At 38.7% G+C, this 26,100-nt stretch overlaps 1 protein-coding gene across 2 annotated transcripts in view; it reads left to right on the top strand.

Annotated features, from left to right (window-relative positions):
• The first annotated feature begins 1,409 nt into the window (after window positions 1-1,409).
• LOC136857491 (transmembrane protein 135) overlaps window positions 1,410-26,100 on the top strand; it is a 357,287-nt gene continuing 332,596 nt past the window's right edge. Inside the window, exons 1-2 of one of the 2 annotated variants that reach the window (XM_067136183.2) lie at window positions 1,410-1,658; window positions 15,551-15,681. In XM_067136183.2, the coding sequence (XP_066992284.1) occupies window positions 1,512-1,658; window positions 15,551-15,681 (278 nt within the window). In that variant the 5' untranslated portion in view covers window positions 1,410-1,511. Of the gene's footprint in view, window positions 1,659-1,976; window positions 2,238-15,550; window positions 15,682-26,100 lie in introns of those variants that run through there. The other variant, XM_067136180.2, reaches the window with a different exon arrangement.

The raw sequence follows: 26,100 nt of genomic DNA, 5'->3' as shown, positions 1-26,100 counted from the left end.
AGTCCTTCTGGTGTCTGTCGTGGTTAAAGCAACCAGCGACACCTCAACACACCATGGCACAGCAGAGAAAAATTAAACTCTTACACTGTTACGAAGGTAAACACCATCAGTAGACGTTCGACTCGTTGGCTGAATGGTCAGCGTACTGGCCTTCGGTTCAGAGGGTCCCGGGTTCGATTCCCGGCCGGGTCGGGGATTTTAACCTTCATCGGTTAATTCCAATGGCCCGGGGGCTGGGTGTCTGTCCCCAATATCCCTGCAACTCACACACCACATACAACACTATCCTCCACCACAATAACACGCAGTTACCTACACATGGCAGATGCCGCCCACCCTCATCGGAGGGTCTGCCTTACAAGGGCTGAACTCGGCTAGAAATAGCCGCACGAAATTAATTAATATCAGTAGACTAATGGAGCTCTGCTTGGTTTAGCGAACTTGAGGACCGCGTGACGTCAGGAGGCGTGGTCTGCTACTGCGCACCCAACTGATGACCCCTACCGTCTAGTCTAGTAACCGTGGCGGCAACCTAACTTTCCTCCACCACCCAGCATCATCGCCAGGCGAAACGCGAACAAAACAAAAAGTCCTGGGTGAGTTAAGTTATTTACTGCCTCCCTGTCAGAACAAGCAGGACGATTCGTCCTGGAACAAGTAGTCCGCTGTTACCATCTAGCGGGCGATCAGCGAAGCACATAGCCTGCTGTCAACCATGTAGAACATTTTAAATAGAGATATTGTAGTTTTAGCACAATAACAATAACAGATAAATTTGTTACGATATTTATATAATTTAATCATATTTTGTAGGGTAGGCATTGCCTCAAATGACTCCAAGTAGTTTCACCACTGGACTTTTTGCTTTGTGCTGTCGTCGATATGTTTAAACCCAGTTCATTTAGGTCCTTGTGTGACAAGTTCGATGTATTATTCGAGATTTCAACGTAGAATTTTCGGTTCCTTGGCTAAATGGTTAGCGTGCTGGCCTTTGGACACCTGAGTCCCGGGTTCGATTCCCGGCAGGGTCGGGGATTTTAACCATAATTGGTTAATTTCTCTGGCATGGAGGGTGGGTGTATGTGTCATCTTCATCATCATTTCATTCTCATCAAGACGCCCAGGTCGCCTACGGCATCAAATCAAAAGACCTACATCTGGCGAGCCGAACGTGTCCTTACATTGAAACCCCACAGCGACGAGACTGCGCAATAGGTGTAGAACTTACTCAAGGAAAATATTATCGTCATCAGACGGAATAAAGTCGGATAACATTTGATGGCTGCCAACAGACATACCGCGAGATACGACGGTCCCTTTGTCACTTTGGCAGATGTCTTTCCTACCCTATAGTTGGTAGTAATGTTGGAAATAAATCGGACGTATTTTAATAGGCCTATATGCTCAGTCGGAGGGGTAAAGTATGCGCGAGTGCCAAGTGAAGTGAATTTCAAACAACAAATGGTAGACACGAACTGTTGCTGAGAAAACGTGATGATTATGAATTAATTATGGCCTCATTCAGTAAATTCCAAAGATTAACTAGTACTTGTCATGAGTACGTTCATCCGTGGACGGATTCATGTGCGGCTGCAACTACTCGCCTAGGATGTACTGCTATACCGGAATCCTTGAGAATTTACGTAACTGTATATGTGGTACGTAATACGTCGAATATCCTTTAAATTTAAGATAGATCTGTGATATTCTAGCTAAGAAAATTTGTATTTTTGATCTAATGTCAATTACTAGTTTTTATTTTATGCTTCGTACCAGCCTTATTTATCTCAGCCATTCAAAAGAGAGAGCTATACATTTAAAAAAAGTTTAGTAATATATCGCAGTAACCTTCGTTTCAAATTCCACTACTCCTACTCGATGAGCGATCGTCATCGTACAAAAACTCAGCTGTTGGCTCCGTTCCAACGTTTGTTTGTATGGTTTTTTTTTTTTCTCCTGCTTGTGTATAACTGCTGAAAGCGGGACGTGAGAAGTTCAGCAGCAATCTCTTTTGATAAGATAACGGGAGTTTTAAGTAAACTTCTTAATGCAGTATCGTGAGTGCTTCGTGTTGGTGTATACGATCGAGGATGGTGGCATTTAGTAAATTTACTACTGTGACAGCTACCTGTGAAGAATATCTGCACCCTTACACCAATTCTTGTGCTCTTTCATCTCTTCAGCTATGTTACAGTGCAATTCCTGGAACTCTGAAAATGTACACCGTAGTATTTTTGGTGGGTAATGTGTTTGATTATCGATAATTTTGATTGGGAGGGTTATATATTATGTTTTCTCTTTTGAAAACTATGTGATAAAAGACATTTAAGGTCAAGGATTATGTATATTAATGTAGGTCAGGAGAGTATTTTTTCTTGAGTAATTGAGTAATTTGTCTGGTTTCATTCATGGAGAAACAGACTGCAATAGATTATTATTTACCTTTCCTAGTAGCACATTAGGAAAGGTAGAGGTATGTGATGTTAACAACTTTAAAATAAGGCATCATGTTGATACATGTGAGCTGAGCCTTATTATGTGCTACATTAGTGACTCCATTCTAACTGTTAAAAACTCATATATAAGTAAGTTAATGAATCTATATCAGGATTTGGTTATTTGTTCGTTATTTCTGTAGTATGTTATAGTTTTTAGTAGGATACTGTGTTAATACTTCATTTCAGGTTAATTTCTATAGCCACTTCTGGAAATTTGACAGTGTTTACTATACTGTAAGTAAAGGGCGAGGAAGTAGGCAGACCTGAGTGTTAACTTAATTTCTGTATTGTCACAATCATAGTCTGCATCCCTGTATCAGGAAACAGGACTGAAGGGTAGACATACAGTTACATAGCAAGCAATTGAGTTCGGTAACTGCACTCGCTTAAGTGCGACCAGTATTCGGGAGATAGTGGGTTCGAACCCACTGTCAGTAGCCCTGAAGATGGTTTTCCTATGGTTTCCTACGGCTGCTTCCTTCTCACTCCTTGCCCTTTTCTATCCCATCATCGCTGTAAGACCTATCTGTGTCTGTGCAACATAAAGCATATTGTAAAAAGAAAACATAGCCAGCATGGCTGGTAAGCTGGTGACTCATCAGCTTAAAATTAAGTACATGTGGTATGAACACTGAAGTAATTAAATATACTGGTACTTAAATCTTTTTTTTTTTTTTTTTTTTTTTACAAGTATGAGGACAGACTATCTCCAGAAGTACATTTTCTGCAGTTTTTCTAAGTATTTCCTTGTGTTTGTGTTCTTGGGAAACAGCATGTTGCCTTGCTGATGGACATTGTAACATGTGCTTGCTTGAGTGGCCTAACAAAGGCCTAGCCTGTCACTTCAGAATGGATTGTGGTAGATTGCAACCTAACCTCTCAAGTGAGTTTGAAGTGTAACTCTAATCTTACTTTTTCTTGCTAGCAATTGTTATTTCTGCAATATACTATTAAGAGGAAAGGCATACAATATATCTCTCACGACTATGAATTTCTAATACGGTAGGTTTGAAGGAAGGAGGTTGGATTAGAGCAAAATTGGAACCTTGTAGGATTTGTTCTTGTAAAAAGCCTTTGTTAGAGATCAGTTTCTGGGGTAGGATGATACTTAACATTAATTTTTAGAATAAGTAAATGGGACATGATAGCCGAGTGGGACTGTTCTTGAAGTCTTGCTAAGACGGCCTTGGTTTGAATCCCATTCAATGCATGTGGGATTTTTGAAACGGAAAGTCTCATCCCTGTGGTTTGGATTCCACATAAAACTGAAGGTCCTATTGCTGTAATCATGAAATCAAAAGTTGTGCAAAACAGCTAGCTTCCTTTATTTTTTCTTCTTTTCCCCCCAGTAAGCAAATTTATTTATATTAATGTAGGTTAGGAGAGTAATTTGTCTTCAATAATTGAGTAATTTGTCTGGTTTCATTCATGGAGAAACAGACTGCTATGGATTATTATTCACCTTTCTAAGTAGCAGCTGGCCCCGTGGTGTAAAGGTTCTCTTACCCGGAGGCCCCGGATTCGATTCCTGGGCAGGTCAGGGATTTTTACCTGGACCTGAGGGTTGGTCCGAGGTCCACTCAGCCTATGTTATTACGATTGAGGAGCTATCTGACGGTGAGATAGTGGCCCCGGTCTGGAAAGCCAAGATTAACGGCCGAGAGGATTCGTCGTGCTGGCCACACGACACCTCGTAATCTGCAGGCCTTCGGGCTGAGCAGCGGTCGCTTGGTAGGCTAAAGTCCTTCAAGGGCTGTAATGTCATGGGGTTTGAAAGGGGGGGGAGGTATGTAATGTTAACAAATGGTTCTGGTAGTTAAATACTCCTTTACTTTCATGTTATTGGGCCCTATGCCTTACTCTTCAGCACACCAATACCATCAAATTTGGAATTCCACAGGGGTCAGTCCTGGGCTGTCTTTTTTTTCTTTACTATATAAATGTCGTAACACAGAATATTGATTCATGTGAGAAGATTTTGTTTGCGGATGATACTACACTTCTAATAAAAAGGTAAAACAAACGAGGCTCTGCAGCAGTCTACTGATGCTGTTGCAGAGCAATTATCTGAATGGTCTCAAAATGATCTTCAAATAATAAATGATGGAAAATCAGTATCTCTTAATTTCCAAACCATTCAGAACAGAAACCTGCAAATTCAAATATAAATTTAAATAGAAAACTAGCTGATGTAGCCTACCCGTGCTTCGCTACGGAATTCTACATTGTATACAGAATTCTAGGTTAGGTAGTGTACACGTGAGCAGAACTGTATTAAATTGCATAGCTCTTAATGTTACCCTGGAAACGCGACGGAGAAATCACCAAACGTCTTTTCTCATATGAAGACTGCGTTGGGGAATTTTCATAGTAATGGTAACCCGCTTGCGTACTATCAGTCACAATCAGGTTGGGGAATTGCATTATAATCGCAGACACTCATTTTCCACCTGCCTTTTTTACATCCTCAGAAAGACTGCTTTCCCAACTGAAATGAACATAGGTCATTACAATGACATCAGTAGGAATGGCGTCAGTAAAAGCAATGATTTCACATGAAATACTCAATCAAATGAAAAACCACACATTTTCTCACTTTTAACAAACAGTACTATGCTGCCGATCTAACAGTTCAAAGTTCGAGAGCTGGAATGACCAGGCTGCAGACAGCTGTGATCCGTGAACACTCTTAGACTTTTTACGGAGAGGGTGGGATCAAATAGTGGAGAGTCCCAGGGCAAAAACTATGCCCTTTTACTAATCTGTTTCCTAGGAGTGCCTGATGAGTCGGAAATCTCATTTCACTACACTGGCGGCGGAAAAATCTATCTTGACTTGGAGGCAATTTTTTCCTCCAAGCCAGAGGAGAAATCCCCTCTTCACTGCTAATTTTGAATGAAATGAATGTAGAATTTAATAAAAGTGAAGAGGAAGAAGCTCATTTTAAGAAACAGCTCCTTTCAGGGTTGAATTTTGAGTTATTTAGTGAATTGTGGTGCTATAATTTGGAATATGCCTAAATTGTAATTCTAGACCAGACTACTACTACTAAGTGAGCCTTTGCCGTAATAGTGCACACTGCTCATTCGAAACAGCGCGTCGGAGTAGGGATCGAATAGCTGGAATACTATGATGAACCAGTGAGTTACGTACCAGCAGTATGGTATCAGAAAATGTATGTAGCAGAGGAATGACATGCTAAAGAAGAAAGTTTTCTAACTCCCCAGCAATTTCCCGTCAGTATTCAGTCAGGCCGTTATGCTCGGTACGCAGCAGTAATCCCATCTATCGGAGTTGAGCGGCAGCATAAGAGACAAAGAACACCACCACAAACAATGGTCAGTGTAATGTTATTGTTGATCAATGTTATGCGCTTTCAGTATTGTAGGCTTTCACATTTAGTTTTCTTCCGACTCTAAAATACCACTCTTATTATAGTTGGTACGGTAAAATCAAATAAAACATAAATGGTCGGAAATGTATTCTCTATAACTTTTGTTATATAGTACTTTTCGATAGGACCAATAACATAGGTATTTAAAAATTAAATTTTAGGCACCTTTCCCTAAACTACAATTTCATACAGGGCAAATAAAATGGTTTATAACTTAGACTGTAATTTCTTATTCCCTGACTCTATATACCGACTTTAATTAAATTCTGTTAACCCATTTTCTTGTGGCTTGGCATTGATATGGACTTGGCAACAAAAATACAAATTCATGAATATCTGTGTTATCAAAGCCGGTATGGTAACAATGTATGACATAAATGATCAGAAATGTAATTCTTTATAACTTTAGTTATGTAGTATTTTAGAATTCAATTTTATCTTGATTTATGAGTTCCGTTTCCGTATTGACAGATTATACATGTACAGATAAGAAAGGATTCCCACCTTATCAATACTGTTTATTGTAAGAATTAGCTTACAGTACCGGTTTCGATTCTAATTGGTCTTCATCAGCTGAACATAAATTAGACCTTTACATATATATCAAGCTATAATTGACATTACCCTGTCTAAAGGGAGATGCCGTAAGGAAACACCATATCTGAGTGTGTCCAAATTGGGCATGTTAAGTGTGAATTGGTTATGTGTTATGATTTTGACTTTCAGGTACATGGGTATAAAACTATCTTCTTCAGGACTAGAAATTTGACTGTAAAATTTATCTTAAGCTTAAATCTAAGTTGTATGTACAGATAATAAACACATTAAAATACACAGAACATATTGAAATACACATCAAATCCATGAAGTGTTTTATACTCGCACAAGAAACACAACAGAGGAAGTACGGGCAATCGTGAAGTCCTTTATTTCCTTATCCTATCCTTTCCTATTTTCTTTTAACTTCCAGTTCTGTTAATCTTCTACTAATCCTCCTCTTTTATCACCTTATCCTATCTTTTCTTTTTATCTTTCCTCTCAAAAAAATAAAAATAAAAATAAATCCAAATTGAACTGTATACTATAATACCACCTACAGTTCAGATCATTACAACATTCAAATTTAAATTCATACCTCACGCTACCTCAAATATGACCCGAACTCTCATCTTCAAGAAATAATACGCTATGCATATGCATTTTTCATTTGTTTCCAAAATTGTGCTTTTTAACATTTTTCTCCTCACAATAGTTTTTTATGTCAACTGTTCTGCATCTCTAAAGAATCTATCATAAAAGATCCTATAAACATTAATATATACTTCAATTATATTAAATTTTATTATATATTTTCGTGCCTAGAAGCATTTGCAGGCTTGATCATTGAACTATTCACCGAGATTCATTAGCATTTAGAAGCACAGTGCCCGACATTACGTATGTTGTGCTACTCTTCAAGAACTTGCATCTTACTTCATTTAAGTGACTTATCATCGACTTCTATATAATTTTAGGACTTCAAATTTATTAAATTGTATTGTAACTTCATGCCTAGCAGTATTTGCGGGCTTGTTCACTGAACTATTCACCAATTCTCATAAACATTTTGAAGCACAGTGCCGGACATTACGTATGTTCTGCTGCTCTGCAAGAACTTGCACCTTGCTTCGTTTAAATGACTGATCTTTGACTTCTACTGGATTTTAGGATCTTACATCATGCACTGCTAATCCCTATAGTGTTATAGTGCTTCTTGAACTGCTTTTAGTGAAAGACTTAGCCTTTAATTTTTGTTTTCCCATGCATTGTTTTATATTTTTATTCAGTCGGCTGATGACCCACAATAGTGGTCGAAACCGGTCCCGCTTTTATTCAAATAAGAATGTAATATTACATTCCTTATTTTCCTTGTATTGAATAGGTTGAACCACTTTATTTCTTGTTTCAATTTAATTGCCGAAGAGATGTTAGGAAGAAAGAAAAGATCAACTAAGAATCAGTGGATAACTCAGGAGATACTAGACCTGATCGATAAACGATAAAACTGCAAGAGGCAGAAAAGAATACATGTGGTTAAAGAATGAAGTGGATAGAAAGTGCAGGACAGCTAAGGAAGAATGGCTAAAGGAGGCGTTCAGGATATTGAAGGTTGTATGGTCTAAGGAAAGGTAGATGCTGCATACAGGAAAATCAAGGAAACCTCTGGAGAAAGGAAAGCTAGTGTAGCCTATGAATATTAAGAGCTCAGATGGAAAACCACTTCTAGGGAAGAAGACAAGTTAGAAAGATGGAAGGAACATATCCAACAGTTGTATCAAGGTAAAGACATAGATGAACTGGTTCTTGAACTAGAAGAAACTGTTGATGCTGATGTCAAATTAAGGAGGGCAAGCTCACCTACATCGCATTTGTAGATCTAGAAAAGTCATTCGATAACGTTGATTGGACCAAGCTATTTGAGATTCTGAAGGCGATCGGGATCAGATACCGAGAACGAAGAATTATCTAATATCTATATAAAAATCAGTCTGCAGTGATAAGAATCGAGGGCTTTGTAAAGGAAGCAGCTATCCAGAAAGGAGTGAGGTAAGGCTTCTTTTCAATGTTTGTGTAAAACAGGCAGGAAAGGAAAGCAAAGAGGAATTTGGAAAGGGAATTTTATTCATCTATTTATTTGTTTCCTTTTAAGTGGCGAAGTTAGGCTGCATGGCCTCTCTTGCACTTAACCACACGTACAATACTCAATACAATACTCGCAATCCAAGGAGAGGAAATCAAAACTCTTGAGATTTGTCGATGATATTGTTATTTTATCTGAGACTGCAGAGGATCTGGAGAAATTGCTGAATGGTATGGACAGTCTTGGATAAGGAGTACAAGATGAAACTAAATTAGTCCAAAACAAAAGTAATGGAGTGCAGTCGAACAGAGTCAGGTGATGCAGATAATATTAGATCAGGAAATGAAGTCTTAAAGGAAATTGATGAACATTGTTACTTAAGTAGTAAACTAACTAACTAACGATGAGAGAAGTAAGGGGAACATAAAATCCAGACTACCACAAGCAAGGAAGGCCTTTCTTAAGTAAAGAAATTGCTCATCTCGAACATTGATATAGGAATTAGAAAGATGTGTTTGAAGACTTTTGTGTGAAACATGGCATTGCATGCAAGTGAAACCTGGACCATAACTAGTTCAGAAAGGAAGAGAATAGAAGCTTTTAAAATGTGGTGTTATGGAAGAATGGTGAAGATGAGACGGATAGATCGAATCACAAATGAAGAGATACTAAAACAAATTGATGATTGGCTAAACTTGGCAAGAAGAAGAGATAGAATATAGGACACATCTTAAGACACCTAGGACTTATTCAGTGGGTTTTTGAGGGAGGTGTTGGGGGCAAGAATGGTAGGGGTAGACCAAGGTATGAATATGACAAGCAGATTAGAGCAGATGTAGGATGTAGCAGTTACGTAGGAATGTAAAGGTTAGCACAGGATAGGATGGCATGGAGGGCTGTATCAAACCAGACTGTGGACTGATGACTCCAACAACAACAACAACAACAAGATGGTTTTCCGTGATTTCCCATTTTCACACCATGCAAATGCTGGAGCTGTACCTTAATGAAGTAGCTACTTGCATTCCTATTGGCATTGTAAAGTCGGATGCAGTGTCATTCCTGTCAAGTCATAATAATTAGATTCTGTTACCAACCTGGGCAGAATAAAAGCACAGAGAAATAGAACAAGTGAAGGGATGGATGTAGAATACAGGATAGGAATAATTTTATACGAATGTAATAGCGGGTACAGTGCTACAGCAGTGTAAAAAGAATGTGTGCGTCTTAGGGGAAGAAGCTCGTAAACAGAGATTCGGCAATATATCCCGTGAAGTGTTTTCTCCTGCCGAACCCTTCAACGGAGTAGCTGCCGTGGTTGAAATTTCGCTAGCTGTTTTACATATTCTGAATGTGCACGGCAGGCGATGGTTGGGCATTCTAATTCATCTTTTCCTTTAACCAGTGCAGACCACCGGGCGAGTTGGCCGTGCAGTTAGAGGCGCGTGGCTGTGAGCTTGCATCCGGGAGATTGTGGGTTCGAATCCCACTGTCGGCAGCCCTGAAGATGGTTTTCCGTGGTTTCCCATTTTCACACCATGCAAATGCTGGGGCTGTACCTTAATCAAGGCCACGGCCGCATCCTTCCAACTCCTATCCCTTTCCTATCCCATCGTCACCATAAGACCTATCTGTGTCGGTGCGACGTAGAGCCACTAGCAGAAGAAAAAAAAACAAAACAGTGCAGAACAATAGTGTTTGCACAGGGGAAACTAGAGGCCTATGGCCATATACCCAAAGTTGTAATTCAGCTTTCCATCACTGGCGCACATAGAATGCACTGCTATTGTCCTAACCCTACCCTAACTAGTGCAGACCAATGGTGTATGCACAGGGGAAACTAGAGGCCTAAGGCCATGTACCCAAAGTTGTAATTCAGCTTTCCACTTCTAGCACACATACAATGCATGTAAGAGAGGTAACTTGAGGGCCCACCTTTTTCAATACAAATAAATGTTATAATGGTTAAGTTTACTTGGAACTAGTTTTAACGCTACTTAGCGTCATCTTTAGCCAAAATGTGACAAATAAGCATAGGTACATACATACAAACAAACATATACATTACACAAAATATTATAACATCATGATTAAATAAGAGTAAAAAGGGGAATAAAATAGTGAATAGATATTCAATCACAAGTTCAGAAGTTGGCAGTCATTATCAAAACAACTCATGGAGGGTGGGTTAAAATAGTAATCTAATTGTACAAACACGAGTTAGGACTCAACAAACATAATCTTTAAAAAAATGAAAAAAAGATGAACTTGGTAGTCAAAGATTCAAATTTGTAGTCACGTTTTTCATTAAATGATGTCACTTACTATCTTAAAGTGTAGCGAACATCTTCTTTTGAGCTTTTGACAGAAATACATTATTCAATTTGTGTTAGATGTTCCTCGAAGAGCTTTGAAGTTAGTTTTACATCATGGCTGTGCTGTTGTCTGTGGTCTACTGTTTTTATGTTGCAACGTAACGTGTAAGGTGGAGACCAAGTTTTTAAGCCGAGGTTTCTGCGATGTTCGCAGTTCAATGCGGGACCTGCGGTGTAAAAAGGAGATATTTATAAAAGTTGAAATAGTGATGAAAAAGAGAGAGCTTGGGCTATAACTGAATGAGACTCACTTCGGGCAGCAAAGCTATGATGTGTGATGAAGAGGAACTGAGTGTGATGGATAAGCTTGGGTCAGGGAAGCAGCTAGTGTTGGGGTAGGAAGGGAGAGGTAAGGAGGAGGAGGAGGAGCGGTAGGGGGAGGTGTGAGGAATGGAAGGAAGGGGAATTAGGGAGGCTGATGTGGTGAAAGTGCGTGGCGTGAGAAAGTATTACGCATAATATGAAAGACAGATCCGTTATTCGGAATTTTAATATTGAAAAATGCAGTGAGAAAATCGAACAAGATCTTTGGTTTCTCGGAGATATCATTTAAGTTTGAATTAAAATATTGATCTAAATGAATATAGCAGTTTTCAGTAACATCTTGTAAAGAACCTTTATTTAGAACTTCTAATGCCTCAAATTCTTGATCTATTTCAATAAAGTTATATTTAAATTCTTGCAAATGTAGGCTGACTGCAGAAAATCGGTTATGCTTTATAGCATTGACATGTTCCATATATCTGATTTTAAAACTACGTCCTGTTTGACCTGGGTAAGAGCTATTGCATTCTTGACAAGAATACCTATACACACCTGATTTTGAAAAAGGACTACTTTTATTTAAAGATGTAGTTATGCAGGAGCTCTGTACTTTTATTGGTAGTACGAAAGGCTATTTTAACATTGCGTTTTTTGAAATGTTAGTGATGTTATATATTTCCTTATTAAACGTAAAGGTTGAGAACATGGTAGTGCTAACTTTATCTTTTATTAAGATGGTTTTTGGGCAATATTTAAAACTAGAGGCCTAAGGCCATGTACCCAAAGTTGTAATTCAGCTTTCCACCTCTAGCGCACATAGAATGCACTCCTATCGCCCTACCCCTACCCCTAACTTGTGATTGAATATCTATTCACTATTTTATTCCCCTTTCTACTCTTATTTAATCATGATGTTATAATATTTTGTGTAATGCATGTGTTTGTATTATGTACCTATGCGTATTTCTCACATTTTGGCTGAAGATGACGCTACATAGCGTTGAAACTAGTTCCAAGTAAGCATGTTGAAACGTAACCATTATAACATTTATTTGTATTGAAAAAGGTGGACCCCTTAAGTTACCTCTCTTACGATCTCAGTTCAATACGGATATAATATAAAATAGTAAAATTTAAATTTAAAAACATACAGTGCACTGCAATCGCCCTAACTAGTGTAGACCAATGGTGTTTGCACAGGGGAAACCAGAGGCCTACGACCATGTACCCAAAGTTGTAATTCAGCTTTCCATAAAAAGTAGTAAGAGGGCATATCAAAGAGAACTGAATAAAGTACGAATAATATCAGCACAAAAATTAGTGCCTACAAGGAAACAAAACATGTTAAAGGTTGTCTTGACCCCTACCATCATTCTCCTGTCAAACATCCTAATTTCTGCCACAACTTTTGTTACTGTTTTCGTGGAAGATACAAAGGGCTATACTATATTGTTTTTTTAACACTTCATTTTTTGTACGTCTGGGAGTACCACTTAATGCAATTAACTTCACAATCACGCCAAGTAACAGTACAATTATAGTACAGATCAGAGACATGGAAGCATCTGAAACCAATGAAACATCAGATAAAGAAAATAAACAAGTACTCACCATAAACAAAACCGCTGACACCAGTGGGGTGGGTGAAATGAAATCCTGGTCATCATTTTGAAATGTTTACCCTCATTCAAAAACAACACCTTTTCATTTGAAATCAAAGGGAGATTTAATAAAGAAATTTAAGTCAATTACAATCTAATGAAAGGAGTACCCTCGCTGGATTTTACTGAATAGAAAATGAAGTTTAGTGCTCAGTTAACCAGAAAAACCCATGGTCGACTGTTTTAATAATAATAAATAAATAAAATTAATTAAGACTTCCTACAATTCTAAAATGCCTTTTCAGATATGAGGTACCATTTAATTGTCATCAAACCTCCTTGAATCATTCATACTTTCATCATATACTTTTTCCAATCTTGAAACAAATTTAACATAAATTATGATATTCTTTGATACTGAAACACCTTTTGGGGTATAATCCAAGGAGTTTCCACAAGGGAGGGAAGAATGTTAGGATCACGTTCCCAGGAGTAAGTTTAAAAAAATACTAAGGTCCGCAACACGGTGCAGGAAAATATGCTAGAGTGGAGAGAAAGGTCACCAAAAAGTAAGTAAAAGGGTCAAACAGATTAAGCCACCCACAAGACTAAATCCTTCACAAGGACATCAATTCATTTCCACTAATATCCATCAACAATTAGCATCTCCATGTATCAACATTAGCATTCCCATGGCAACGAACATGCGCCAGGCTAGTTAAGGAAAGGGCCAATCATGGGCCACCAAACAACAATAGACATTTACATATTAACAGACAAAAGAAAATCGGGACGCCGAAAGATCACGACAATACCAAACAAATTATTTTAAAATATAATTAAGAAGGATAAAATGAAGGCAAAGTTAAAGTGGAATAAGGACGTAAATTCCATACCCTTGTAGTAACACACTTGGTTACTAACCCTGCTGAAACATTGCACAAACCCCTTCTTATCAGGGCCAGAAAGCACTACCAAACATTATTTAAAATTACAATATCCAAGAATAGAGATGATTTATGTTAATTCACAGTAGATGCAAGTTCCTAGCAAATAAAAGTGGTTTACATAAAAGTTTTTTTTGACCCAAAAAATGTTTAAACAGAATTTAGTTGATGCAATTTCGAACCAAAGAACGCGGGATGAAACTTCACATTTTGAAATTTTCACTTCACACCGTACAATAAATTAAAAGGTGGTTTGGATAACACTTACAGTGTAGCATCTTGCCGTTGTCGTAAGTTTGCTTGATTATCATATCTTTACTTACGTATGGTAGAAGCAGTCATCAGAAAGCACTCAAATGTAATTTCCAGACGAGGTAAATAAAAGGAATAATAATAATAATAATAATAATAATAATAATAATAAAACCTTAAAAGTCCATGAAGGTAGAAGCTCTCTCAAACCAACTTCATCCAGGATCCATTATGATTTCACAAACCATCACGCCAAGCTGATAAACATCCCGTCCTTCCTCCATCGTTGGCTACCAAATCATTATTGTCTGAATACTCAGAAGCCACCTACAGTTAGTGTGACCACAGTTGCAAGGTTTTCGTGCGCAGACTCGCCCGGTGGAAGGGAACTAGCGGTGGGATAGTTTACACCGATGACACCAGAATGCAGGAGTATACGGGAGCAGGCACTTGCTCGTCATACACAGCAGATGGCCACATTTATGACTTTCACGCCAGCTGAAGTTCATAAGTAATGAAAATAATGGTCACCTGTGACCATGAATCACTTGATAAATAACATAGCAGTAAATTACATCAGAGACACTAATTTCAACGGCCATGCGACCAGTACTAAAGTATTTACGGAGAGGGTTTAAATACCTTACTCCAGTAATACGGGTATGGTTCACATTTCACCTTTATAGGTGGTGATGTGTAACTAGTGTCTTGTTCCACCGTTTGGTAGCAGTACATGCACAGGGGCCAACAATTGCACTCGTTATAGCCATTTAACAACACTGTCAGCATAGGAGCAGACAACATGGAAAGCAACTGTCAGGGACAGCGCTATACGACTTGGTTCCTATGGAAAAAAAGCGTGACCACTGCAGAAATTCATCGGCGCTTGGTGGTAGCCTGTGGAGAACATGTGCCGTCACGGAAAACAGTTTACAATTGGGTGGAAGGGCACACATCAGTGGACTTGGGAACCAGTTCTGGAAAGAATGTGACAGTGTCAACACCAGCCAACATTGCCTGGGTTGAACAGGCCATTCAAGGAAACAAATGCATCACATTTATGGAAATGGAGGCAGCCATGGGGATTAGCCGAAACACCCTGCAGCGGATCGTACACGGCTACTTGCAGTTGGGGAAGGTATCATCTGTGTGGGTGCCCAGACTCTTGTCTGCAGACGAAAAGCAGAGGTGTGTAGACATGTGCAGAGAACTTTTGCAACACCATGATCAGGATCAAGCCGACTTCATGGGTAGGCTTGTGACTGGTGATGACGTGTGCGCCCGCCCTGTTTTCCAATTTTCCACCCAGTTGTGGAGAATTCTCACAGTATCTCCAGCACCCTGAGAACAGCGAATTGCATGCAGGTTTCACACTAATGCCAGTTTCCGAGGCTGGTTTTGCTGTACCATGTTGAGTATAGGCTGTTATTATGATGAAGTCGCCACTTCTGAGGCTGCTCATAACATGGAGAACATACGCCTTCTGAAGCTGCTTCACTGGATGACAGTACATCTGTAGCTAATATGAGTTGTGTACCTTAAATCTCTACCAAATAAACTATGTTTCCATTACAGCATGTTTTCTCCTTTTTATTCCAGTTGGCTATGCTCATGCGAGGGAAACTTCCCACTCCAAAAGATATACTGGGAATGATCCTGAGGATAATACAGTCTACATCATTCCTCACCTGCCATGCATTTAGTTACTCACTGTTCATGTGTTCCTTGAGGTAAGTTAGTCAGTGTCTGTTGTTACTGTTTACATGTATTCTTTCTAATCCTGGCAGTGTTTGGATCTGTGTATTGTTATCCTACTTCAGTACTCTCTTTGCCAAGTCTGGCTGTCTGTCACTATAAGGGTAACCTCGTAGAAAGATTTCTCTACCAGGGTCTGCAGCTGTTCCACCCATCTGATTGCCATTAACCCTCCCCTCCACCACAAGCTTCTCCAAGATGCCGATGTGGCAGATGTATTGAGGTTGATGTAGTGGAGAGCTCTAGTTTGCAGCGGCTCTGGTAAAGAAGTAGGGGACTGGAAATATTAATAATATTGCATTGAAAATTACTCACAGATGTTCAGGACTCCATTTTGAATATTATTAGGTCCCGAAATGTTGCATTATTAATGATTTTCTGGGTAATATTGGTAATAATTGCACATAAGAAGTAGGAGGATGTATTCATGATAGCCATCTTTGTTTCCAGAGATGTTATGGTATAGACTTTGACTTAACAGCAAAGCAAGGAACTTCAGATAGGTGAGGAAAGCATGGAAGTTACAATGCAAAGATGTTATTCCCATGACAGAGCTTGGTCTGGATTTTGCAAAGATAGGTTACAGCTACTAAATGATTTTTTTTCCTTGCCGTGCAGGCAGTATGCGCCGCGGCGATAGTCAAGAGCCTCTCGAAGGGAGTGTGGGGGGCCCCTGTTCTCATGACAGAGCCTGGTCTGGATTTTGCAAAGATAGGTTACAGCTACTAAATTATTTTTTTTCTTGCCATGCGGGCAGTATGCACCACGGCGATAGTCAAGAGCCTCTCGAAGGGAGTTTGGCCCCCGAAGGGGGTCACTGTTCTAATTACAGAGCTTGGCCTGAATTTGCAAAGATAAGTTACAGCTATTAAATTAGAGGAGTTGTAACATCCATGCTTTATGTTGTAACATCCATGCTTTCTTCAACTATCTGAAGTTCCATGCTTTGCTGTTAAGTCAAAGTAACCAGTCTATACCATAACATCTCTGGAAACAAAGATGGCTATCATAAATATATCCTCCTACTTCTTAAGTGCAATTATTACCAATATTACGCACAAAATCACTAATAAAGCAACATTTCGGGACCTAATAATATTCAAAATGGAGTCATAAACACAAGTGAGTAATTTTCAATGCAATATTGTATGTGTATGTTGGGTAATCAGCCCGAAGGCTGGTTTGATCCTCTGCAGCTTCGCCAACAGCTGTCACAAATAGCCTAGGCGTCACTGAAGAGGCGTACTAGGGAAACGAGGAGTGAGGTAGTTTCCCGTTGCTTTCCTCACCGAGCCAGCAGTTGCTCTTACATATCAGTCTGCCAAGCCCACTGAAATGTATGCACCAACTGACCCTATGAACGATATTTTCACACCATTCATAACAGGGACTGGCTGCATAAGGAATGGTATTACTAGCATCACTCATACCTCAGTCACTTTCATATTGTCAAAGCCAAGGATGAGACTGTGACAGGTCAATGAAAGTAACAAATTTGATATAGCCCATACCAGAAGACATAGTGCACTGTAAACACTACATCTCGCCAGCAAAGGCATAATGCAATATTATTATTATTATTTCCAGTCCCCTACTTCTTTACCACTGCCTTTGCAGCTTCATTTATGTGATTGACTTTTTCAAGATTTTGGGAATTTTCAACATGCAGTGCTAATCCCTAAAGTGTTATAATGCTTCATGAACTGCAACTAATGAAAGATTTACATCACCTATTGTTCTCTTGTGCATTATTCTTTATATTTTAAGTGATTGGCCGATGATGACCCGGAACAGCGGTCGAAACCGGTATCGGTTGTAGTCAACTAGGAATTTAACATTACATTTCTAATTCTACTTGTATTGAAAAGCTTGAACCATTATATATCTTATTTCAATTTAATTGTGAACTCAGTCCAATTCAGAACATTATGAAATTCTTATCTTTAAAATTCTCAACAGATGTTGCTACAATGCCCTCTGGTGTAAAGATGAACTATAAAATTCTAGATAAATTTTGTATGTTAAGATTTCCTAAACTGAATTGTTTATACTTTGTTTTCGGTGTGTTAAAGTTTACAACACTTCTATCTCTTCCCACCAACTCAAGGTGTTGGCCAATGAAAAATTTTGTACATATATTTTTCTACCAATAAAAACTTTCTGGTATTTAATTATCCAATGAGAATTGGGGGTGTGTCAGGGCCTTAGCCTAGAGTTTTCTGGAACTTTCCCCGTGGCTATAAAAGCTGTCACATTTTCGGACCAGGTTATTAGCGATCGCTCCAGTCTAGAGTGTGTTCGTAACGGAGGCGGGGGCTGCCTCTTCCATCATTGGAAGGTCCAAACTAAGCTCAAGGTAATGGCAGATCCAGTTTCAAATCTGATAGTCGTTCAAAGCTAGCTCGAGGGGAAGGTTTCAAATCTTTAGTAATGTAACTTTATTTTCTAAATTGTAAATTTCAAACTTTATGTAAATTTCAATCAAGCCAAAAGAACTTAACTGAAATCAGGGAACAGAGAGTGAGGTACCCTCTCATATTCCCTCTCAACTTGATTTTGTGGTGACTATGATTTTATAATATTTTCTGTCTTGTAATTTCTGTAATTTAAATATTTTTCCCCGTAGTATACGTTTAGCCTCTGTAATGTCATAAGACATAAGCCCAAATAGGGTTTTATGCAATTATGTAAATTTTAAGGAGTGCAAATATTTGCGTCCTCACCATTTTGGTTTTTGGGCCAGTAACTGTAACCTTTTGTTTTCACCAAAGGCCTTGTAGAATGAGTACTGGTTACCCCAGTTAAACTCTATTTCATACTTTTCACGTTGAGCAGTTAAGACAGTAAATACTGTTTAATTTTGTTAAATGTTGTTTGTTCCTTAGATAGGCCTGGAAAGTGTGAAATTTTGGAAATAGATTCCTAAGTGTAAATTCATAGAGCAAAGATGCTCTCACTAATGGTGTAAAAGAAATAGGGAGATCCATCTCCTTGACTATTGATTTAAAGGAGCAGTAATGCTCAGATAAAAATTGTAGTTGGGAGCTTCAAGCTCAGTTTGTAAAATTATCTGATTATTCTAGAGCTCTCTAAAAGTGTTTTCCAAGCTTATGAGCTAAATTTCTGTAATTGATTGTTAATTAAGATTTGAAAAGTAAAAAAGGGAGAAGGTTAAGAAAAGAAATGTAACTGCCAATTTTGAAGTTTTAATTCAATCTTTCAATCAATCCACAAAAATACAGTAACAAGTGGTAGCAGGGTGTGGTTGAATGGGTTTTCATAAAGACCCTTTTGATGGCTACTCATAGAAATCAACACTGAACTCTGAAATTTTTTTTTTGATGCTGGAATTTTCCAAATTTTGTCAGGTTTTCTATCACTATGTCTGGTTCCCAAGAAGTCCTTGCACCTGGGTAACTGCGCAAGGAGGAATTAATTTATGAACTTCTAATAAGGAAGATCCAGTCTGATGGCACGGTTGCGGCAGATATTGCCAAACTTAAGGAATCTTTAGAATTTCCCATTTGTATCCCGGTATTTGGGGAGAAAGATGTTGATGAGGCTCTGTCCACTATCGATGATAATACCACCGAGCTAGCTTCTGTTGTTTTTTTAAAAGTAAGTGACCCGTCTCCTAATCAACTTATGCATGTTCAAGCTAGATTATTCCGTTTTTACAATAGGGCTAGGGACCTATTGTCTCAAAAACTAAAGGATGAGCATGTTAAGGAAGCTAGTAATTTATTGGAACATCTTTCTGACGTGCCTAATAGGGTTAGTCATTCGTTGTCAGGGGCCGCTAGTACTAAAAGTGACCATGTTCCAACTGTAAACTTGACTGCGGAAGAGAGCTAGAAGATCTGCTGAGAGTAGGAAGGCGGCAGTCACTCAACAAACGTCTGCCCCATCGGAACTAGTGTCTGAACATTTAAAACAACTTCCAACCTTCTTTATCAGTAATGCAGTGTTTGAACTGTATCAACCTCCAATGCCGTCCCCTATTATTTTGCCAGGTTTTAGCAGGTTGCCCCACCCCTTAGCCATGTTCCATAAGGGAATATCCAAATCTTCGATTAATTCAACTAATGATGTAATTTCATTTCTAAGATTCCTAGTTGAATTTCAAGATCATACCTTGGTATTTGCTCTCTCTCACTCGAAAATTCTCCAAATAATCTACCCCTATTCAGTAGGCATCCTCTCGGACAAAATTGTGAAAGCAATAGATCTTCGATAGAAGACTTCCACCCCTACCTTTTGGCTAACTTCATTCCGGGTAGAGCCATGTCCTCTTTAATACAGAAGTACTACTCTCGAGTACAGAGGTTGGAAGAGAATTTGGCTGATTTCATTCAAGACATAAAATTCTATACCAGGGTATTCGCTCTCCATTTTCCTGAATATCAAATTGTGCAAACCATTGTCGAAGGAACTTCTCCATCATATAGGTCGTACTTACGTTTTGCTTCTCGACCTCAAACCTTTCTCTGAACTGGAGGCACTGTCAGTGTCAGCAGAGGGAGTGAGGTATGCTGACACATCACGAGTTGCTAGGGAGCCCCCTCCGTCATCTAACAGTTCTTGGCCACCACCTTACCAAACCTTCCCCACACGCAAGTGTTATGCGTGTGGATCGACAGAACACCTTAGAAATAAGTGTCCCTTGGTAATATCTAGTGGAACTAGGAACGGAGAAGGTCCATCCTAAGGTTGTTTTAGATGCGGGTTGTTTTTTCATCTGGCTGAAAATTGCACTTCACTTAACAGCACACCTCCCTGTTCAACTTCTGGTGCTGCCTCCACTAACATTGGTGATAGGAGGTGACTAGTGTCATCGGCTGAGTCACTATGTTCAGCTTCTCGAGGCTCAGCCCAAGTTAAATCAGGTGAGAGAATCCTTCAAGGAAAAAAACTCCTCTAATGTATCATTTGAAGCTCCTAGGGAATGCCTTAGAATTGCTTCTGAGACCCCAGGTTTGTACCACTTCTTAAATTTAAGGTAAGTAAGGAACCTGTCACGGTGCTAGTAGATTCAGGGAGCGTTAGCTCTATTATTTCCGAGGAGTGGCACTCTAAGTTGAAAGCCTGTTGTAAATTTCAAGACTATTGTTTGTCTTCTATTAAATGCATTTCAGCAATTTCTTCACCTTTGGTAATTATGGGTTTCATTTTTGCTAAAGTTCATATCTCAAAATTTACATGGAAAATTAAGTTGTTTGTGGCTAAACAGTTGTCTTGCCCTGTAATATTGGGGGCCGATTTCATGTCTCATTCTGGTCTTGTGCTCGACTTTTAGGGCAAGTCATGCGTATTCAAATTTGATAGTAATGTTAATATTCAGCTTTTAAAATGTAGTTCTGTTCCAAATTAATCTATTTCACCTATGCAGAGTGAAATGTCGTTCGATCTTAGGCATCTACCTATGGACCAGGCCGAGAGTATTCGAAGGTTGTGCAAGTCTTTTCCGGATGTATTTTTGGAAAACCTTGGTGTCACTGACCTGATTGAGTATAAGATTGAGGTAACGGATTTAATTCCTCTAAGATTTCATCCATACAGGGTATCTCCACGTAACATAAAGGCTCTTAAGGAGATCATCGATCAAATGATAAAGGATTGTATTATTTGACCTTCAAACCCCAAGATAGTTTCAGGCCTGTCATTGATTACAGAGCTTTAAACTGTAAGGTCGTAATACAATCAGTGCCCCTTCTGATCTTGTTTTTCATGGTTTCGTAAGGCCAAGTTCTTTACCATCCCAGATCTTAACCAAGCATATAATCAGATACCTCGGTGGTAGAATCCAAACTTTTGACGGCTTTTGCCACTGATTGGAATTTGTATGAATACAACCGCGTGCCTTTTGTGCTCCCCACGGGTGCGGCTGTCTTTACTAGACTGCTGGATAGGGTCTCCTCCAACATCAAATTTGAATATCTCTATCATTATCTCAACGATGTCGTAATGTTTTCTGAGACCTTTGAAGAACACTTAGATTATCTTAAGGAAGTTCTCAATCGCCTTCATAAGGCTGGGTTGACAGTCACGTCTTCTAAGGTAGGTTTTTCTAAACCTTGTATGTCGTTCTTAGGTCATGTTGTGTCGCTCGATGGTGTTGATATTGACTATTCCAGAACTCAGGCTATTCGTAACTCCAAGCCGCCTAAGGACATCAAAAGAATCGCTGGGTCCATAGGCATGGTGAATTTCTTCAGGAAATTTATTCTTAACTTCACTAATGGGGCAGCACCCCTAAACCCACTTTGTAGGGAAGGTGTACAGTTCGAATGGGGGCAATTGTAGAGAGCTGCGTTTGAAGATAAGTTAGCTCTCTGTAACGCCCCAGTATTAGCTTTGCCAGATATCTCTAAGAAATTTGTCACCTGTGTGTCATCAAGACAGGACAGCAGAATTTCATTTTTGTCCTTAAAAAAATAGTATTGAGGAAAATGAAGTAATATGGACTCTGCAGGAATTTTTTAATATAACTAGAAGAAAATCATGTTTATTTTTGTAATATTTCTTTTATGCGATTTAGGCAAACCTCAAGAATAGAATTTGGGACTTACGAACTTTTGAATATTTTGTCTGATATATTTGGAACTGTAAACAAACATTACAAGAGTGATTAAGTTACCTTTGTATTTAAATTTAATTTAGTTGTGTTGTATTAGTGTTGTGTATCAGTTAAATTTAATTCAAGAAGCATCAAGACAAAAACATTTAGAGATTGTAGATTTTTAATGTAATTGTGCTTTGGCAAAACGCGTGCAGTACATAACTTTTGGATCAGTAGGTACTGTACGTGGAGAGATAGGGAATGCAATTCCTCTTGCATCAGCAGGTTAGGAAATGACCATACATGGTCATGCAATTCTATTGGTCAGAATAATGACATTTGCAATTGGCAAAAAACGGAAATCTAGAGAAATTCGGTGTCCTATTGGTTAATTGTAATCAGGCAATTTCCGGCCTTCTGCCGGCTTTGCGTGCGTGATGCAGTTTGGCTGCGTCTTTTCCATCTGACCATCCTCGTGAGCGTTCACGCTTGAGGGCTCCCCTCAGAGAACTCCTGTCTTTATTGGTAAGTGCTATTTCTATGTTTTTCTATCATGGTGATTTTATTTAATTCCTTCTAGGGTTTTGGTATTTTCTCGTTTAATGTAACTTTCAATGATTTAAATTCAACGTGTTGGAGTTTGCCCTAGATTCCTGTCGTCACCAATTTCAATTTTCTGAGTGACTGTTTTTGCCTCCATTTGTTATTGACAATATATTGAAATTCTGTATAATCTTACGATGTTAAGTGTTTTACAGATTTACTTAAGTCTCCTTATATATCCTTTGTTTTAGTGGGTTAAGTATCAGCTGCTCTGTCATTTATTAATTTTGTTTCTTGTATTTTTCATTTGTTAATTTCAATACATTTGAGCTAAAGGGTGACTATTGTAAACCTTTTCTTCCCCATAACGGCATACTTTCCCATGGAACTCAATAGGGCCCCTTCACGTTCCACAATCCTTCATTAGTTGTCATTGTTAGGCCTGTAAGTTTTCCGTTGCGTATGTTTTGATTTTGCGTATTTGATAAGTTAACTGTCACGTTTCCAATTTTGATGTGAAACGGCCCGTACATTGAGATTTTTCTATTTTCTGAGTTGGTTCATATCATTATTATCATATTTTTATTCTAATTTTGTTATTATTATTATTATTATTATTATTATTATTATTATTATTATTATTATTATTATTATTATTTATGTACACGCGCCTTGAAGTGCTACATTGGTAGCAGAGCATGGTTATGGAAGAAGGGAAGGTTGACGATAATCATTCTCGGCTAACTTTTGTAAATTTATTTTTAAATCTTAATTTTGAATATATTACATGTTTATTTCATAGGTTGTAATTGTTACGTGTGCATTCTTAATTTCTGTTCATTAATTTTTCATCATTTCTGCTTGAGTTCTATACATCACAAGGGAGCTGCCTATTATTTCTTGATGAGGCAGTCGGAAGTGTTTTTTGTTCCGCGATGTTCAGTTTGTGTTGTTGTGTTTCACCTTGTAATTAATGGTTGGAGGAAATGGTAAGACACTATCTGTAACCAATTTTTTCTGTTGCATGGTTGAGTTTCATTAAATTTTCGTAGGTGGCAAGCCTTCCGCTGACCACGTGTTTTTTGGTAATGTGATATCATCACATTGTGTGTGCCGTGTTTTAATTTAAGTCTTCGGTGATAAATTTCGATGTGTGTTCATTAACTTACTTTCTTCGAGTCGTGTTCCGATCGTAACATCTCTGTGATCACCTGTTGCTTTGAACTACTGGTATATCATAAAATTATGCTAAGTACTGTACTTCCTTGTCTGACTGCATGCTATTTTTCAAACAGCTGGTGCAGAGCTGGTGTGCTTATCTGTTGGAGACACCTGATTACTGATATATACCTCGAGTCTGTGTCCATTTTCCACCGTATAAATCTACTCGTGTTGTAATCTGCTTGTTCTTCTAGATGACGTAAATTGTAATGTGATTGACGTACTGATCATCGTGTTCTGGTTAATTTTTGCATGGAGTCTCATGAAATTTTTTTACATTGCTGTTTATTTAATTTTCGGCAAAAATTTTGAGGTTAATGTTCATAAATTTTCGCCTATTCCTTCGAGTGTTTTTCTGTTTGCAAATCGCGTGTTTCGGCAAATTATTTTCAAAATTTTGTTTCTTGTTGCCTGTTGTGTTCTATTTGGCAGTATTGTGCGTGTGTGATCTTTTAAAATTATTTTTTACGTTGTCATTTAGCTTGGTAGATATTTAAGTTTCCGGTTATGAGGTGGTGCGTTTGGTCTTCTGTACCCGGGTGCGTTTCCAAGTAGGCGTGGGACTATTTGGAGCGACTCCCAGCCAGTTACCAAATTGGTCAATCAGATTAGAGAGTATGGGATCTCTTAATCTGAGTGAAAGTTTCCTAGTTTCTGTATTGAGCGTTTCCATCGTGTAAGTGTCTTGTTTCCTTGTCACATTATTTTTATTTACCCGTGTATTCCTATACTTGCTAGGGAGGGTTCTGCGTGGACTCGGATAGCCTCGTAGGGTGAAAAGTGCTCACCATATTAATAGACCAATGTCAGGCTGAGGCCATTTTGGCAAATTTTGATGGGTTGGATCTGCACTTGTGCTCATGACACGTTTGAAATCTGGTGTATCTGATATGAGATTCTTCTGTGATCTTTGGCCTTATATTAGGTGCTTAGATGGAAAATGATGTCCCTTGTTATTGTAAAATTGTTACTAGGAAGATTTTCTGCAAAGGTTCGTTTCGGTTCCATTATGCTGAGCTATTAATTTCAGTTAAATTCATAGTTGGTTTGCAGGGCATCAAGATTTTGTTTTAGTTATTTTAATTTCATCACCAAAATGTTTTAGTAATATTTTGTAGGTGTTACGATTTAGGAAGAGTTCTGCAATTAATTTTCCTGCTTTATTCTTGTTTTATTTGACTTTTTTGGTGTTAAATTTTTGTTCATTTCTGGTTTCGTGTCTTTTAAATTTATTTACTCAGTTTGCTAGAGTATGGGATCCTGTGAACTGAGTAAGCTTCAAAATTTTGTAGCTATCTGTCCTCCCACTTTTGTAAATAATTGTGTGCTTGTCTAGGGTGCCGTGTGTGTGTGTGTGTGTGTGTGTGTGTGTGTGTGTGTGTGTGTGTGTGTGTGTGTGTGTGTGTGTGTGTGTGTGTGTGTGTGTGTGTGTGTGTGTGTGTGTGTGTGTGTGTGTGTGTGTGTGTGTGTGTGTGTGTGTGTGTGTGTGTGTGTGTGTGTGTGTGTGTGTGTGTGTGTGTGTGTGTGTGTGTGTGTGTGTGTGTGTGTGTGTGTGTGTGTGTGTGTGTGTGTGTGTGTGTGTGTGTGAGAGGGGGGGGGGCATTCATCTCCTGGGAGAACGATATTGGCCCTAAGAGTCGCATTGTCGTGTGATGGATTCAAGGGTACTTAAGGTCATGTTCTGTCCTTTCTTTGGGGGGGTACTACTTGATGGGTCATCACACGGGTGTGTGTGTGTGTGTGATCTTGTAATGTTGTCAGATGGAATCAGTATTGAGGTTGTTTGTGCCTTTTGCCATGAGTTAGTACTGCTGATTTAGGGGTCATTGCAATTGTGTGTTTTGGTGGTGTTGTGTGTGTCGGAAGACAGATGGGCTCGGTAGTCTTGTGTGTTGTGCTGTTATCTGATAATCTCTGGTATGAAGGTGTTACTTGTGCCTTTTTATTGCTTATATCAGTGAGTTGGATTTCTGTATGCAGACTCTTGAATTATTTTTATTGTTTCATTGGGATTTTCTGTTCATCGGTAAAGTAATGTGATTTCGACTTTGTTTTACTGGCTTAGTTCCAT

Source organism: Anabrus simplex, chromosome 1 (genome assembly GCF_040414725.1).
Source record: "Anabrus simplex isolate iqAnaSimp1 chromosome 1, ASM4041472v1, whole genome shotgun sequence".
Taxonomy (NCBI): Eukaryota; Metazoa; Arthropoda; class Insecta; order Orthoptera; family Tettigoniidae; genus Anabrus; species Anabrus simplex.
The sequence above is the reverse complement of the archived record's forward strand: the minus strand, read 5'-3'. Positions and strand labels throughout refer to the sequence as shown.